The 15,581-nt window shown below is 37.7% G+C and overlaps 1 protein-coding gene and 1 long non-coding RNA gene across 3 annotated transcripts; one reads left to right on the top strand and one right to left on the bottom strand.

The window, feature by feature from the left end:
• Positions 1-954: 954 nt before the first annotated feature.
• On the bottom strand, positions 955-15,080 carry ntf4 (neurotrophin 4). Of its 2 annotated transcripts, XM_032588489.1 has the most exons (3): positions 14,605-15,080; positions 14,289-14,364; positions 955-3,971 (listed from the first exon to the last, which is right to left on the bottom strand). In XM_032588489.1, the coding sequence occupies exon 3, from the start codon at positions 3,950-3,952 to the stop codon at positions 2,933-2,935; it is 1,020 nt and encodes a 339-aa protein (XP_032444380.1). In that variant the 5' UTR covers positions 3,953-3,971; positions 14,289-14,364; positions 14,605-15,080; the 3' UTR covers positions 955-2,932. The 2 variants fall into 2 exon arrangements, with proteins under 2 accessions (XP_032444380.1, XP_032444379.1); XM_032588488.1 differs by lacking the exon at positions 14,289-14,364 and having other exon boundaries at positions 14,605-15,079.
• On the top strand, positions 5,015-6,819 carry LOC116736176 (uncharacterized). Its single transcript, XR_004342499.1, has 2 exons — positions 5,015-5,387; positions 6,356-6,819. It is a non-coding gene; the product is annotated as an uncharacterized LOC116736176 (long non-coding RNA).
• Positions 15,081-15,581: the final 501 nt, after the last annotated feature.

Below are 15,581 nucleotides of genomic sequence, written 5' to 3'. Positions count from 1 at the left end.
AATTTCTCCAAAAAGACTTATAATTAATTTCTCAGAAATTTTCTTGAAAAAAACTATTCCTAAGTGTAGGAATAGTTCCTAAAACTATAGGAACATAAAAACTCAGAAATTTTGAGATTAATTTAATGTATTTTCTAGATAGAAAACTTTTCTGAGCTGGTCAATTTTTTTACTTTTAGAAATTTTCTGGGCTTCAAATCTAAAAAATGTCAGAAATTTCCTAGAAAAAAAAAAACCCATTGACATTTCTGAAATTAACCTCAAAATTTTTGCCTCAGTTTTTTTTTTTTTTTGTTTTACTAATTTTTTCTCATTCATTCATTTTTTTCTATCTTATTAAGCCGTCATATTTTTCGGCTGTATGTATTTCGCAAAATTGCAATGGTAGCACGTTTCTTTCCGCATCACGCAAGTCACGTGATCAACAACCGGATGTTGCTACCGGGGGGAAAGACTCGGGCAGGAAGTGGCAGGAGGATGTTTTTTAATGACTCACTGAGTGAACAAACTTTTTCACGTGTGTGATATTAATTCATCTTACTTAATGGAAAATATCACAATTGCTAAATTGTGATATTTTAGGCCACTTCTGATTTGTTACAACTGACTGCTACTGGAGATCCTTCCTGGTCAAAACTCTGAAAATCCTTAGATGATTTGAGATGCATTTAATTTCCTTTTGGAGTAAATAAAGTATTTTTTGAAATGATTTGAATTATCTCTGCAATAAAAAATGGATAAATAAGTTTATTATAATACCTTTTTTAGCTTTACCTGCTTTGAAAATAAACAAAATCTTAACGACACGAACAAAGTAGTCTGATTTTTGCAGAGAAAGCACTTTAAAAAGAAAATATATATATAGAAAAATGATAATATATGCAAAGAAGCACTAAAAATAAAACAAATGCATTGAAAGCTAATTTAAAAAATGCATTAAAAGGTGCTCAAAAATACTAAAATACAAATGTCTTTAATTATCATATCATGTAATCAGATCTTCTTTAGGTGTCACATAATTTACAACCCAGATCCTGTAAAATTCACCCACAGCTGTAACAGTTTGGAGCAGTGAAATTAAATCTCAGTAGGTGGCGCTCTTTGCTTTTACAAGGCGAGTGACCCAAAGGCTGGAATCATCATCAGACACCGGAGAGAGCTACTACTGCATGAAGACGTCTTCTATAAATACACACGGCGATACAGAAAAGGTATACTGGTGTCGTGTTGTAGACACAGCAGGAAATATATTAATATCAAAGACATGCTTACATACTAGGCAAAAATAACTTAGGTTATGAAAGATAAATCATACAAAAACAGTACTTCTTGGTGTAAAATCTCTATATACAGAGGTGGGTAGTAACTACTTACATTTATTTGAAAAATATACTTTTACTTGAGTAATATATTTTACAAAGTTTTGCTATTCTTGAGCTAATTTCACTGAATTGTTTTTCTAATTTTCTGTCTGCTGAACCATTTGGCACTGGAAGCATTTCACCCTGTTTCAACAAAGTACATTTGACAATATTAGTTTTATAGTTTTTTTATTTGGAAAAATGCTTCATCTGCTGCCTCAAGCTGTTATTCTGTAATCATGATATTTGTATGTATTAATTTGTTCACTTTAGTCTTTAAAACACCAGAATTTGGACACAACGTCACATTTATTCATTCTAAATCAGATGATCTGTTTAGTCAGTCTTGAGTAATTTTTTGTAGTTTTTACTTTTACTTGAGGAAAAATGTGTTGAATTTAGAGATGCATGTTATCAATTAATGAGTTGATAAGCAGCCATTTTGTTAAAACCCTGAGTTTTCTGGCTGTCTTTCCATAACATGAAGGGCTAAATTTGTCATAATATGCTGAATAAAAAAAAAAACAAAACAAAAAAACCCAAATTTTTTTTAAACTTTAGGAGTTTGTCAAATGTTTATATTTCTAAACAGAACTGCATAAAGTGCATCTTGCATGACTTTGTTTGGACCGCTTCTCTTTCCCATTCTGGTATGGCGCTGCCATCTTTGTTTCTGTATTAACTGGCTCGCTTAAGCATGACCAGCAGCACCCTCTGCCGGATTGCAGCCAAACTACAACACTGACTTAATCAATTTGAACTAATTTTATTAATTGTTTGCATCCCTTGTTGAAGTCGGGCTACTCTTACTTGAGTACAACATTTGTGTTCTCTACTACAGCGGCGTATGAGGGTCATTCTCTTTAAGGAAAAAAGGAGTAAATTTCTGCCAAGTAAACTCAAATTTTTAGATTCATCTAAAAAGAATTTCTAGAAAAAACGGAAATTTCTGAGATTCAAAAAAAGTCGAAAATATTTGACCTTTGGAAAGACTTTGTGTAGAAAATTAGTTGAGACCTCAAAATACGATTTATTTTCTCATATTTTTGACTTCAAACTCGTAAATTAATTCTTTTTTCTAATTCTAATTCTAAATGTCCTTGTTTTTTGTAGAAAATTTCTGAGATCTCAACATTTTTGGTTTTCTTGTAAATTTTTGACTTTTCTAACTCAGAAATTTATAATTTTTGTCTAGAAAATTTCTCAGATCTCAAAATTGGAATTTTTTTCTTTCTCACAAATTTCCGACTGCTTAAACTAAGAAACTTCCATCTTTTTTTCTAGAAAATTCGATTGAAATTATGAAATTTCCTTCTTTTCTGGAAAATTTTAGAAGGCATTTAAACAAAATTTCTTGCAAATGTTCAACTCTCGATGCTCAGAGTTTTCTCAATATTTCCACAAATGTTATTCTTTTTTAATTGCTCCTAACATGCCATCGTTCTCTACCCACCTCTGTCTATATAACAGTTTCCCTAAAATCATTTAGCATTGAGGTCTTCTTGTTTTTTGTAAAAGTCATAAAATGGGGGAAGGAGACAGGACGTCCAAACGTGTCTTCCTTCCTTGCGTTAGACTCTCCTGCGCCTCGTCATCACGTCCTTCCCCTGATTGGTTCTGGACAGCAGCACGCAGACGCAGGACGAGTCTATCCGGATCCACCGCCATCCCATCTTGTTCTTGGCGTCCTTGGAGAGCGCGCGGACGTACGACTGCTTCTCTCTGCACTCGCTCCGCCATTGTTTTTTATCCACGCCGAGGCAGCTGGCCCCGGCCACGCCGGCCGCCGCGGACCTCGCGCCCGCTCCCCGCGTCCTGCTCGAGCCGCTCTGCCCGTCGGGCCGGCGGCACCGCGTCTCGTAAAAGTACTGCTTGAGCGCGCCCGTCATTGTCTGGATCTGCGGGACGATGGTGACCCGCTCGCCGTGCGAGTCGATGGCGGTGGTTTTGTTGTTGACCCACGCGCTTTCTGACTCGCACACGGACTTCTCCCCCCTGCGGGTATCCATCAGGTGTGAACGTTTGTCCCGTTTCACCGGGCGGTACGCCTCGTCGGCGGGGCCCTTGTTGTAGTCCGCCCATGTCGGAGTCGGCGTGGTCCGGTCGGCGGCGCGATCCCCGTGACCCTCTATGTCTCCGTCGCTGTCGTCCTCCAGTAGCCCGTTCTCCAACATCAGCAGCAGCGGCGGATGCTCCGGCGGCAACGGCGAGGGCGAGAACAGGACGCGGGGATGTGCGTCCAGAAACATTTCGTCTATTTCCAGACCCAACCCGACATCTACGGAGGGGCTGTCCTCGGCTGCGCCTGTCCTAAAATGGCGCGGTATGGGGTCCGAGTCGCCATCTTTCCTGCTGGCTTTGGAGTCCTTTGGTAGCGAGTTTTCCTGGGAAATTTCCTCGGTCCTGAGTGGTTCTGCTTCTTCTTCTTCTGCGGGAACGTCCGGACTGCTGAACGGTTCGTAGGTTATCCAGTTCTCCTCTTCTGAGGTGGAGGTCTGTTTACGATCCTCGCTGGGCTGCGCGGTCGCGGGGTTGTGAGGGAAGGGCAGGGCCGAGGCGATCACCATGGCAACCAGGGGAAGCCAGTGCATCACTCCCAGGACGTATCAGCTGACAAGGAGAAGAGAGACGGCGTTAATTCATATTTCAATTAAAATTTCAGCTTCCAGACCCCCTGCGCCCCGCCCAAAAAACAACTGTTAAAAAACAAAAACATTTTAGAGCTGAATGTTTACAAACCAAATGTCACAAAGTTCACGAGTTTTGATATAAATGTAGGACAAAAACGATAACTGCCCATTACGAAGACAACGTTCATATTTTCCACAGCCTGCCCAAGCGTTTTTGGGGCCCTGGGCAGATTTTCATTTTGGGCCCTTCATAATAGATAAAAAAAAAAAATTAGATATAACATCTTAGAACATAATTTTTACAAACCAAATGTCACAAATGTCACTTCACCTAAGACAATATCAGTGTCTTTGTTTCTGAAAATGTGCTCCAAAAATCTTATGTATTATTATTATTATAACTTTTAAGAATTTGTGGGCAGGGATGACCAAAGCCTTTTTGGGGCCCTAAGCAGATTTCATTTGGGCCCCCCACACCAACATGTTCATACCAGATGATTTATCATTCCCAGGCTTCTGTCATCATTATTTGTATTTAGCTTACATTATACCAGTGTTATGACTGATGATTTTAACCTTACAGGAGCAGGAAACTAAAAAAATTTAATAATTTTGAAATGCTGAATGGTATTTAAGTGTGCCATATTATTTTAAGTATTTTAAACTTTGGGCTGGACGATATGGCTGAGACACTTATCCTGACATAAGCATTTCATATCAATCTACCGATAACTATTGATTCGTTTTTTGTTTAAAATGTCTGAAATACTGTAAAAACTGGTGGCGGGATCTTTCTTGTTTTATCCTCAGTTTTCACTCCACTCCGTTGTTTTTTATTTTTATTTTTTAAGAACAATGAGGAATGCTGGCAAAACCTGAAACTGCTGCTTTGCAATTTAGCGAACAAGTTGTTGCTAGGCAACAAAAGAGTGAGTGAGTTGCTAGGTAACCAAAGGTTGGCAACTATAAATAATAATAATAATATAGAAATAGTTTTTCCATGTGTAATACCATTTAGTTTGTATTATTCAATGTTGTTTTGAATATAAATATTTTTATTATGCTAGCTTGATGCTCTTTGGGGCCCCCTAGTGGCGTGGGGGCCTTAAGCAGCCATTTAACTCACATATACTTTGGGCCGGCTCTGGCAGCTTTGACGGTGAAACAGTGAGGCCCAATTAGGGTGTAAAACGAGTGTTTTTACTGGCGGCTCTCAGCTTTATGACTGAAGAGCTTCAGCTGCTGACGTATGGCTTTAAAATCTTGGCAGAACTTGTGGAAAAACAGGACCGAGAACAGAGAGATCGCACTTTTCTTCATGTGGAGCCCAGGAGGGGAATGCTGGAGATTCTGCTGAATGAGGAACTGACCTTCAAACGGAGACGCTGACAATCTGGTATGTGCTCAACTCAGACTCGTTAAATCAATGGAAGAGAACCAGAGAGAATAAATTAGAGCTTTGCTAATTCAGAGCTGTGACTTTTTCCCCTGAAAATCTAAAGTTTCCTGTTAAAGGTGACCTGTTATGCTTCCTTGAACGGATTAGTTTAGGTCTACAGTCTATACAAAGCATGTTCATTACATTTAGCTTGGTTCAAAATGAGCAGTGTTAGGGCCTCTAGTCATTTTACATCCAAATAATTTGCTGCTGGCTCAGTGTTTACACTCGCATGTAAAAATGGCTTCAAACAAATGAAAAATTATACAACAGTACATCTCTGAGAAGCAGAAGTGGAGCCTCCTGCACAACCAACAAGAATGCAGTGAGTGTTTTGTGGATGGTAAGTCAACAATAAAATACTTCTCTTTTCCAGCAGCCATTATGCAGCGCATACAGAGATGAAACTAGCTGACCAAACGTGCTGGAGCTCAGTTTGAGTTGCTAGGTGACGGGCAGAACTCCGCTGCGGTTGCTAGGTAACGGGCTGTCACTGATACTTTGTGACGTTACATTCTGAAGTTTTTTGAAACGGCTCATCTCAATGCAGAAGCAGTAAAGATCCAAATGGAAGTACAAAACGTGCAAAATGTGAATTTCTTACAAAAATTGTTAGATTTTTTTACAAGGATTTATGTGACATATGCCCTTAGACGAACAAAATCGCCTTTCACATCAAATTCAAAACTTAAGAAGGTAAGTTAGTATTTTATGCGTTATGAGGACAGAAAGATAGGAAACTTTTCTCTCTCTACGATCTAGGCTTTGTTGTTTTTTTTTGTGCAATTATTCCTTCTGATTTTTTGATCCCTGGTATCCCTCCAGCTGTGTAGCTGGAAGGATTTTTACTCCTACTTTTTTACTTTAGGATTATTGTTATGAAGCGTAACTGTGGCAACAAGGTGCCTCCTGTTTGTTTTGTTCAGGAGGATCTGATTAGCACCTTCAAAGCTCAAATAATACTTGAACTATGACCCCAAACCCCAGAGGAGTTGAAAGAGAAATTCAAACCACTTCATCCACCCATCACAACGGGTCAGGATCGTATCCCAGACTTCATCTCTCTAACCTGACAGAGATTTAACGAGGCGCAGCAAAAGCAAATGAGGATGAGCAGAGCTTCCCAACAACTGATGCTGTCATACAGGACATTTTTGCAATGAAATATCATCTCTGCTACCTGATGTTGAGCTGCTAGCATGTCATGACTGTAATGAGACTGTCTTCAGTCAGAGGTCTCTCCAGAATGGTTGCAAGACTGACTGCTACTGGAGATCTCTCCTCTTTGAAGATGCTTGAATGATATGACTTGAACTTTGTTTGCCCTTTTCAATTGCCCTAAATTGAATTATTTTTTAAATAAAAATACAAAAATAAGTTGTTTTTTAAACTTTACTACTAAAATATTAACACAGTAATCTGTTTTCTTAAGAAGAAGGCATACAGATTTCCTTGTTTTCCTATTTTCTTGGTCATATTTGTGTCTTGTGGTTGGGGGCTGCACAGGAACATTTCAAGGGCCACAAAGTGGCCCCCAGACCACACTTTGGACACCCTTTGACTTAAAGTAACACTCTAAAGAAAATATAAATAAATTCCTTAACAGCAATGATGCAAAAAACACAAATTTTAAGTATTTTTGGTAAAGTTTCTAGTGTAAATATCTTTGTACACTTAAAAAAGGGCAAAACTAACTTATAGGTAACTTTCCAGTTAGAAATAAGACTTTAAGTTAGTAATTATTTAATATTGATGAAAAAATACTAGATGTAAGTGAAATAATCTGCCGGTGGAACTAGTGGTTTTTGATTTAATCAATATTAAGCAATTATTTGCTCATATATTGCTGAACAGTTACTTGTAAGTTAGTTTTGTCTTATTTTAAGTGGATTGAGATATTTGCACTAGAAACTAGACCAAAAATACAAAAATGTTTGTTTTTTTTTGCCTTGCTGCTGAACAGAAATTTTGTCCCAGTCTTCTTTAAAAGTATTTTTGGTCTAGTAAATAACTTTTCAGCAAGAAATAGAGGCTTGTTTTGAGTCAATAATTGCTTAATATTGATTAAAATAAAAAAGTACTTGTTCCAGTAGCAGATTATTTCACTTAGCAAGAACTTTTTCATCAATATTAAGGAATTACTCACTTAATAAAAAGCTATATCTTGCTGAAAAGTTACTTGTAAGCTGGTTTCTATCATTTTTCAAGAGTCTGAAGATATTTGAAGTATAAAAATACTTGGTAAAATGTAATGTTTTTCCAGTGAACATGAAAAATACAAAACTGACTTATTTCTGTGTTTTGGCATTGTTTTACCTGAAAGCTGAACTTGTTAGCACAAGGTGGAGGTTTTATTGACATAAAATCTAAAAAATGCTGCTTCTTTTTGCCAGTAGCTCTTGTAAGACTAACAGGATTTTAGTTGTAAATCAAACACCAGATCACACGACGCCTAAACCTCAGGTATCCTTGCTGAACTCAGCCGCAGGGCGATTCTGTTCTACTCTGGAACGTCAAACGACTGATTCATTAGGCTGAATGAGCTTCCGTTATTGAGAGATGGCAACATTAAATATCCTGCATGCCATAACCTGCATCATTTCAGCTGTAACTGTTATTACAAACGGAGCCAGTACCGACTCCCAGGGCGCTCCCAGGAGCTGTGATAACGGTTACACAGCCATTGAAAAATGTAAACATTTCCCGGGACGGAGACGGACGCTTTCAGCCGTCCGTGAGTCTGTGTGGATGAAATGAAGCGCAGCGAGGCGGGAAGGCATGATTCATCCGCATTTCAACACGAGGTTGCCCTCTGACTAACACGACAAATATTCCAGTCACCCCCGTCTTTGTGGCAGCCACAGCGGGCTTTCATTCAGGCGGCACGCACACTGCAAAAACACGAAATCAAACCAAGAGTTTTTAATTTAGAATGCTAATATCTTAGTACACTGGAAATAAGACAAAACTAACTTACAGGTGACTTTTTAGTAAGATAGGAGGTTTATTTAAGTCAATAATTACTTAATATTGATAACGAACTAGTTCCACTGTATTTCACTTACAAGTGAAATAATATTTTTATTATCAATATTGAGGGATTATTAACTTAAAACAAGCTACTATATCTTGTTGAAAAGTTACTTGTAAATTAGTTTTGTCTCATTTCAAGTGTACTAAGATATTAGCACTAGAAACTAGACCAAAAACACTTTGTAAGATTTTTTTTTTCTTTGCAGTGTAGTTAAATTAAACAGTCAATAAAACAGATAAAACAAAATTGACTTATTTGTTCTACTGGTACACTGCAAAAACACAAATCCTAAAGTGGTTTTGGTTTTCTTTCTAGTAAACTTGAAATAAGACAAAACTAACTTATAAGTAAGTTTTCATCAAGATGACTTGTTTTAAGCCAATATTTCCCTAATTTTGATTAAAATTGGCTGATTATTTAACTTAACAAAACATTTCCCCATAACTGAAATAATCTGGCAGTCTTAAGGAAGTCTTGACTTAACACAAACTCCTATATGTGGCTAAAAAGCTACATATATGCTAATTTTTTCTTATTTCAAGTATAAGACATTTGTAGTAGAAACTAGACCAAAAATACCTACTAAAAGTTTGTATTTTTGCAGTGTAGTAAATAAAGTCCAGGAACAAGTTGGCTTGAAATCTTTAACACAGAACTGACTTAAAAGTAACTTTTTTCTAGCAAGATATGAGATTGTTTTAAGGCAAATATTACTTAATGTTGATAAAGTTCTAGTTTTATTGGTAAATTATTTCTCTTTATAACTTTGTAAAAGTGTCTTGTTACAAGTGGAATAATCTGCCAGAGGAACTGCTATGTTTTAAATGGATGTTTTACTGAAACAAAGCTCCTATTTCTTGCTGAAAAGTTACTTGTAAGTTAGTTTTCTCTTATTGAAACTGAACTATATTTGCACTAGAATCTAGATAAAACTACTACTTTCTGTTTTTGCAGTGCATCGGCCTACGCAGCGCCGATTTGGTTGTTTGCGAGAAGAAAGAGCTGAAACTGTCAGAATGACGGGAATGTCAGCGATGCATGACTGGAGCGCCGATCGTAGTTTCCTCGGGCTGCGGGGAGCCGGGCGCTAAGCTCAGGTGGACGCGAGATAAAAAGTGAGGGAGTTGCTGTGACGACTGATGGACGTATCGTCAGCCGCGCCCCGGACACAATGCGTGTGGCAGCAGGGGAAGGGACCAGGTTCCCTCGGGTGCTCCGAACATAAATCACATCAAGCCAGCAACCGATCCATCCAGTCTGCCAAATTTCACTTTTAATGAAGGGAAAATTTGCATATAAGCTACAAATGTTGACAGATCTCTAAACGGTGGAGAAGCGTGCCAGTTGGGTGGCGCTGAGCCAGGATTCCAGCATTTTCCGACTATTAATTACTCGGCTTTGCAGGTTTTGATTATAGAAAATTTACTAATTGAGTTTTTGTTATTGATATGATCCACAAACATAGCCAGCCCAAGATATATGCGAGTTAAGCGGCTCCTTAAGGCCTTCACACAACTAGGGGCCCCTCAACAGCATCAAGCAAGCATGAATAATCAGATTAATTGTGATAAATTGGACTATTTAAATAATCGTCAACTAATTAAGTAACGAGGCTCTAGAAAGCAAAAAAAATATATAACTGATGGTAGAACAACATATTTAGAGCAAATGTTAAGCCAAAACTGTACAAATACAAAAATATCAAGTTTGAGATAAAAAAAAAACAACTTATTTTTCTGCAAATATGTTCCACCCAGAAGTCTTCAAATGGCATAATTGTGGCTAAAGGAATGCTGTGTTATTGCATTTCAGGCGATGAAATGTTTATTTAAAAAAGCTTAGCATCTAGTGTTGACATGTTGGTATGAGGGCCCCAAATGAAAATCTGTTGAAGGCCCCAGAAAGGCTTTGGCCGGCCCTGGACCTTATGAACATCGTCTTCCAGCTGGGCAGTGACTGTTTTGTTCTACATTTATATCCAGAATCGTGATGTTTGTGACGTTAGATTTGTAAAAATTGACCTCTGAGATGTTTTTGTTGTAAATCTATGTGTGAATGTCTGTAATCAGTTCTGTCGAACCGGGTCAGTACTTTGTCTCAACCAGACAGTGAAATGTCAAACAAAGATGGAAAACGAATGTCAACGTCAATTTAAAGTTCTGCAACATATTCCTAATTGAATTTAGGTCTGGACTTTGACTAGGCCGTTCCAACATATAAATATGCTTTGGTAGATTTGCTTGTTTGTGAACCTCCACCTCAGTCTTTAAAGTTTTGCATCCTATTACTGGTTTCCATCAACTTCTATCAAGGACCGGATTCCCACAGCATTATTCTGCCACTACTATGTTCCTTAATAACTATTCTATAAATTCAGGCACTAAAATGTTTTTTTCTTTTAGTTGTATGTTACAGAAACCATGAATCGCACTGTAAAAACTCAAATCTTACCCAGATTTTGGTCTAATTTTTAGAGCAGATATCTTAGTACATTTGAAATAAGACAAAACTGACTTAGGAGTAAATTTTAGCAAGATATAGGAGCTTATTTAAAATCAATAATTCTTAATATTGATTAAAAAAAATACTAGTTCTACTTGGAAATGAATTCAGTTACAACAAGACATTTTTCCCATGTTGCCAATGAAATGATCTGCTAGTGGAACTACCAATATTAACAAATTATTTACTTAAAACAAGTTTTTATATCTTGCTGAAAAGTTACTTCCAAGTTAGTTTTGGAATAGTTTTTGCAGTGCAAAACTGGCTGAATTTGGTTCAAATCAGAACTGGATGATGATTCTTTAAAGAACAGGTTGATTTTCTATGAATAAAATTATTTTTCTTGTCAAATATCCAGTTCAAAACCATGAAAGGATCTAAAAAAAGAGTAAAATGGTCAATTTCTATTTTTGATTGTTTATCAGCAAATTTTGATTAAAAACTCAGGTTTAATGTGGCAAATCAAAGGTAGATGTTGATATTTGAGCTTTAATTGCTGTTTTTTTGACAAAATGTATATTTCTTATGTTCTAAATAACAGAATTGTGAGTAAACTCTAGAAGAATCGCTGCTTTCTTACTTATCCAGACCTGAGAAACCATCCTAAGCTCAGTATTTCTCAGACTGTTGAAAGCAGACAGGCAGGCTTTTCCCCCGTAAGTGTTGTTTTTGTAAAAACGCGGCGGCACTTCATCGCCGCGCTCCATTTGCTACAATGACGCGCATCATTTAGCCGCGGCGCTAACCGACGACCACGACGCTCTTCCACCCCTTCTGGCTCAGACCCAACCGGTCTGCATGAAGGTCCTGATCTCCATGTTTGATTTTCTTTGAAATGAAGAGAAGAAGAGGGGAAAAAACCCTGAATTAAACATGAAACCCATAAACAGACCCAACTATGACCTTAACCAGAATTCATTTCAGTGATCTTATTGTTTGATTAGCGCAGACGATGACTGCAGATTAATTGGACGTCTTGCATGGAAATGCTCAGAAACAGAAGAAGTTTGGACATTCGTGCTTCTTTTAACTCTTTAACTGCCTTTTGTGTGAGTAAATATGATAAAAATGTGTCAAAATATCAACTTTTCCCCTCCTTATGTACACTGAAAAATGAAAATACTTTTAATCAAAATGTTTTGTCAAACTTCCTTTGTTTACCGTTATAACTTAATATATTTACTTGGTTAAATTTAATTTGATTATTTCTATAAGTGTAATCCAACAAAATTTCAACAAATTTACCAGATTTTTCTATTTTTTGAACAAATATTTGAAGGAGAGCTGTATTTAGACACATTTAGATAAAACATTTTACATTTTGATTCATTTGAATAACAATCTCTTTGTTACAATAGAAAACAAATAAAAGTGAAACAAAAAAACAAACATCTAGCAGGATGTTGCAAAATTATTCACAAATCGTAACAGATCTTAATGTGGTTTACTTATATTCACTGTAAAAACACAGAATTGCACCAAGTATTTTTGGTCTAGTTTCTTGTCCAAATATCTTAATGCACTTAAAAAAGTAAAACCTAACTAAAAAGTAACTTTTCGCCAAGATATAGGATCTTGTTTTAATTCTTTAATATTGATTAAAAGTTACTTGTAAATTAGTTTTGTCTTATTTCTTATTTGCACTAGAAACTAGATTAAAATACTTGGTAAGACTTTGTGTTTTTGCAGTGCAGAAAGCTTTAAAGTTGTGCACTAATAAAAATGTGAAACATTTATTTTGCAGAGCCGCCCAGTAGTTGCAGCTCAGTCAGAATGTATGGAGATCATTTATAAACCTGAGTTTTCTGGTGTTGCCACAGATTCTGATCTGGGCTTTGACTAGGCCATTCTAATGCATGATCATGGTTCGACTTAACCCACTCTGTATGTTGCAGGGTGAAACTCAAGGTACTTTCAGGTTCGCCTGATCTGTGTCTTCCCCACAGCATGATGCTGCTGGCTGTTTTTCCTGCCGCTGTGAATCTCTGCAGCTCCTCCAGAGTTACAAAATACATTCAACTTCATGGAGAAACATGGGAAACGTGAGCTGAACTGAATATTTTTACGTAAATGGTGGTGCTTTATGGCGAGCAGACGCCACAAAGCGGCTCCGCGCCTGGCGGAGGCTGCTGCTCGTTAGCGTGTTTGCAGAGTAGTCGCCCTCCTCCGGCGTGGCGAACGTCAGCCTGGCGGCCCCGTAATGCGCTCTGCGTGCTCAGAGTTGCGACTGCGCCCCGTCCTGCGCTAATCAGGACTCTTTGAAGTTGTGCAACTCGAGGAGCTGCAGGAAACTGAAGCAGATCCCTCTTAAAAACGAGAGTCAAAAATGTTTTCTCCTACTCAATGAATGCATCAAAGCTAAGAAATCCCACCTCTTTTGAGCCATAAATGCATCACCAGCAGGATGGATTTTCTTTTACTTTCCTTTAAGCTTAAAAAGCCCATAAAGGTGAAGAACAAATACTTCTTTCATGCATAAACAAATAACATCCAGCAATTAATTTTTCTGGATTTTCTCTTGCTAATAATCTTAATTTCTCTTTTATTAATCTGTAATAAAATCATTACAGTCTCTTTATTAAGCTTTTTATTTGCTTTTCGAGTTTTTCTGTTCTGAGAATGTAACGTTTTGCTCCAATAAAACTGAACTTTAATTCACCAGAAGAGATGAACAAGTTTTTAAATTTAAGGACCTTTACACTAAAAGCTAATTGATCTGATTGAGGAGATGCTGAGTTTGTCTGGTTTTAATCCTGAAAAGTTCTGGTTTTTAAATCTTTGGAAAATGGATGACCTTTTGTTAAAGAAGTCAAACTTTCCACCAAAACAGAAACTTTCTCTAATCTCTAAAAAGGCAGAAGGTTATTTTTTTTGAATGTTTAGTTTGCATCCAAAAGATTTTATATGTTTTGGATCAACTTTTGCAACCTCTAATGCCAATTTAAACACATTCCACATGATTTTTGTCTCACTTACCAGGTTTTTTTCATTCTATTTTTGCACATATTTGTTCAGAAACCCTCTGAAACTCAGACGGGTGCAACTTCTGCATGTTTCTAATTTAGTGACATAGGGGGAGAAAAACCCATCCAGGTTAATGTTTGGCGTCCCGCCGTGCAAACATCCAATTAATTCAAACTTTGTGATCGTTTCAATCCATGCAAAGACCCCCAACTATAAGAGGAAAAACTTTCTCCTTGCGCTGTTCGCACTTGCATTTTTTCGCTAAAAAGCGGAATGCCACCCACAGCGCCAGCTCGGCCCATTATCTCGCTGACAAGCCGGAGTTTAGACATCAACACGGCGTTGTGTGTGTGATCTACCTGCGGGTCGGGACCGTGACTCTGTAGCTCTCACCTCACCTGAGTGACTGCCAAAGAAAACAAAATGCGCAGCAGCCTAAAAAGCGCAAGACGGCCAAGATAAATGCAAAAAAAATGAAGTGGGAGAACTTCAAAAACACAGCGGGAGAATAATGCTACAAAGCTTGCATGTCTCCGCATGTCTGAACAAGAGGAAAATAGATTAATTAAAGTTTATGGGGCTAAATGTGATTATTTTTATAGCAGTTTGCATTAGTTTAAAACATTTATTCATGTAAATAATAGTAGTAACAATAAGGAGGATTTATATATGTACCGTTTAGGTGAGATCCGGACCCCGCGTCCTTCCAGCTGACACCACATTGATTATAGAGTCCTGTCGCCAGTTGCTCAACTGGTTTCTTTAAAAAAAAAATACTCAAAAATCACTTTCACTTGGAAACACTGGATACAAAGTCAAACATTTCTTTCTCCGTTTAGTAATCCGTGACATCGCATGCGTGCAAAGAGAGGAGCCCACTTGGAAGAATGGAATAAATAAAAGTAGCGCAGCTTGAGAAACTATTTTTAAAAAACTCCTGTTCTCCAGGGAGCGCTTCCAATGAAAGGAGGGGGAAAATGCAACGTGGGAAGTTTTAAAAATGGAAGTGAGCCTCGAAATATTCCCATATGTTGGTCCGCCGTGGAGGGCGCTTTCTCGGAAAGTGTGTTTCAGTTCAAATAGGTGAGCGAGTGGAGCTGGGGAAGAAGTTCGGCTAATGTTTTATGGCTCTGAGCTCCGCCTGAAACCCACGCTACAAGCTAGCTTAAGCTACCAACAACACTTCCGGTTTGGAACTTCTGAATAAAACTCTTTTCAGAGCGGCGCCTGTGTAGGAGCGACGGAGTGCTTTTATTTTGAAGCTGAAATAGGACACTTCCGGTGTTATATGCTAACTTGACTCAACTAACCTTTTTTTGGGGAGGGGGAAGACGGTGTTAAACGAGAAACACTTGTAGAAGTCATACAACAAATGTAAACTGTAATATTAACATAAACACATGCGGTCAGAAGTTTACATACACCAATCACGGAAGTTATTCATTTGAAGCTTGCGTTTGACGTCTTTATCTAAAGAGTAAATCAAGTATATTATTTACTAATTCAAATATTTTTTTATATCAAGAATTGGCTGTAAAAGTTACATTTTATTGTGGATTTTCTCAAGTGATGCTGAAAGTTTTACAGTTTTCAAAGTGTGGCCCGAGGTCCATTTGAGGCGCCTGGACCGATTTTGTGCGGACCCTGATTGT

Source organism: Xiphophorus hellerii, chromosome 16 (genome assembly GCF_003331165.1).
Source record: "Xiphophorus hellerii strain 12219 chromosome 16, Xiphophorus_hellerii-4.1, whole genome shotgun sequence".
Taxonomy (NCBI): Eukaryota; Metazoa; Chordata; class Actinopteri; order Cyprinodontiformes; family Poeciliidae; genus Xiphophorus; species Xiphophorus hellerii.
This window is presented reverse-complemented; position numbering and strand designations above follow the sequence as displayed.

What these genes read in the sequence shown, in the direction of transcription:
- ntf4 (XM_032588489.1), bottom strand. Translation starts at nt 3,952, where the DNA reads ATGCACTGGCTTCCCCTGGTTGCCATGGTGATCGCCTCGGCCCTGCCC.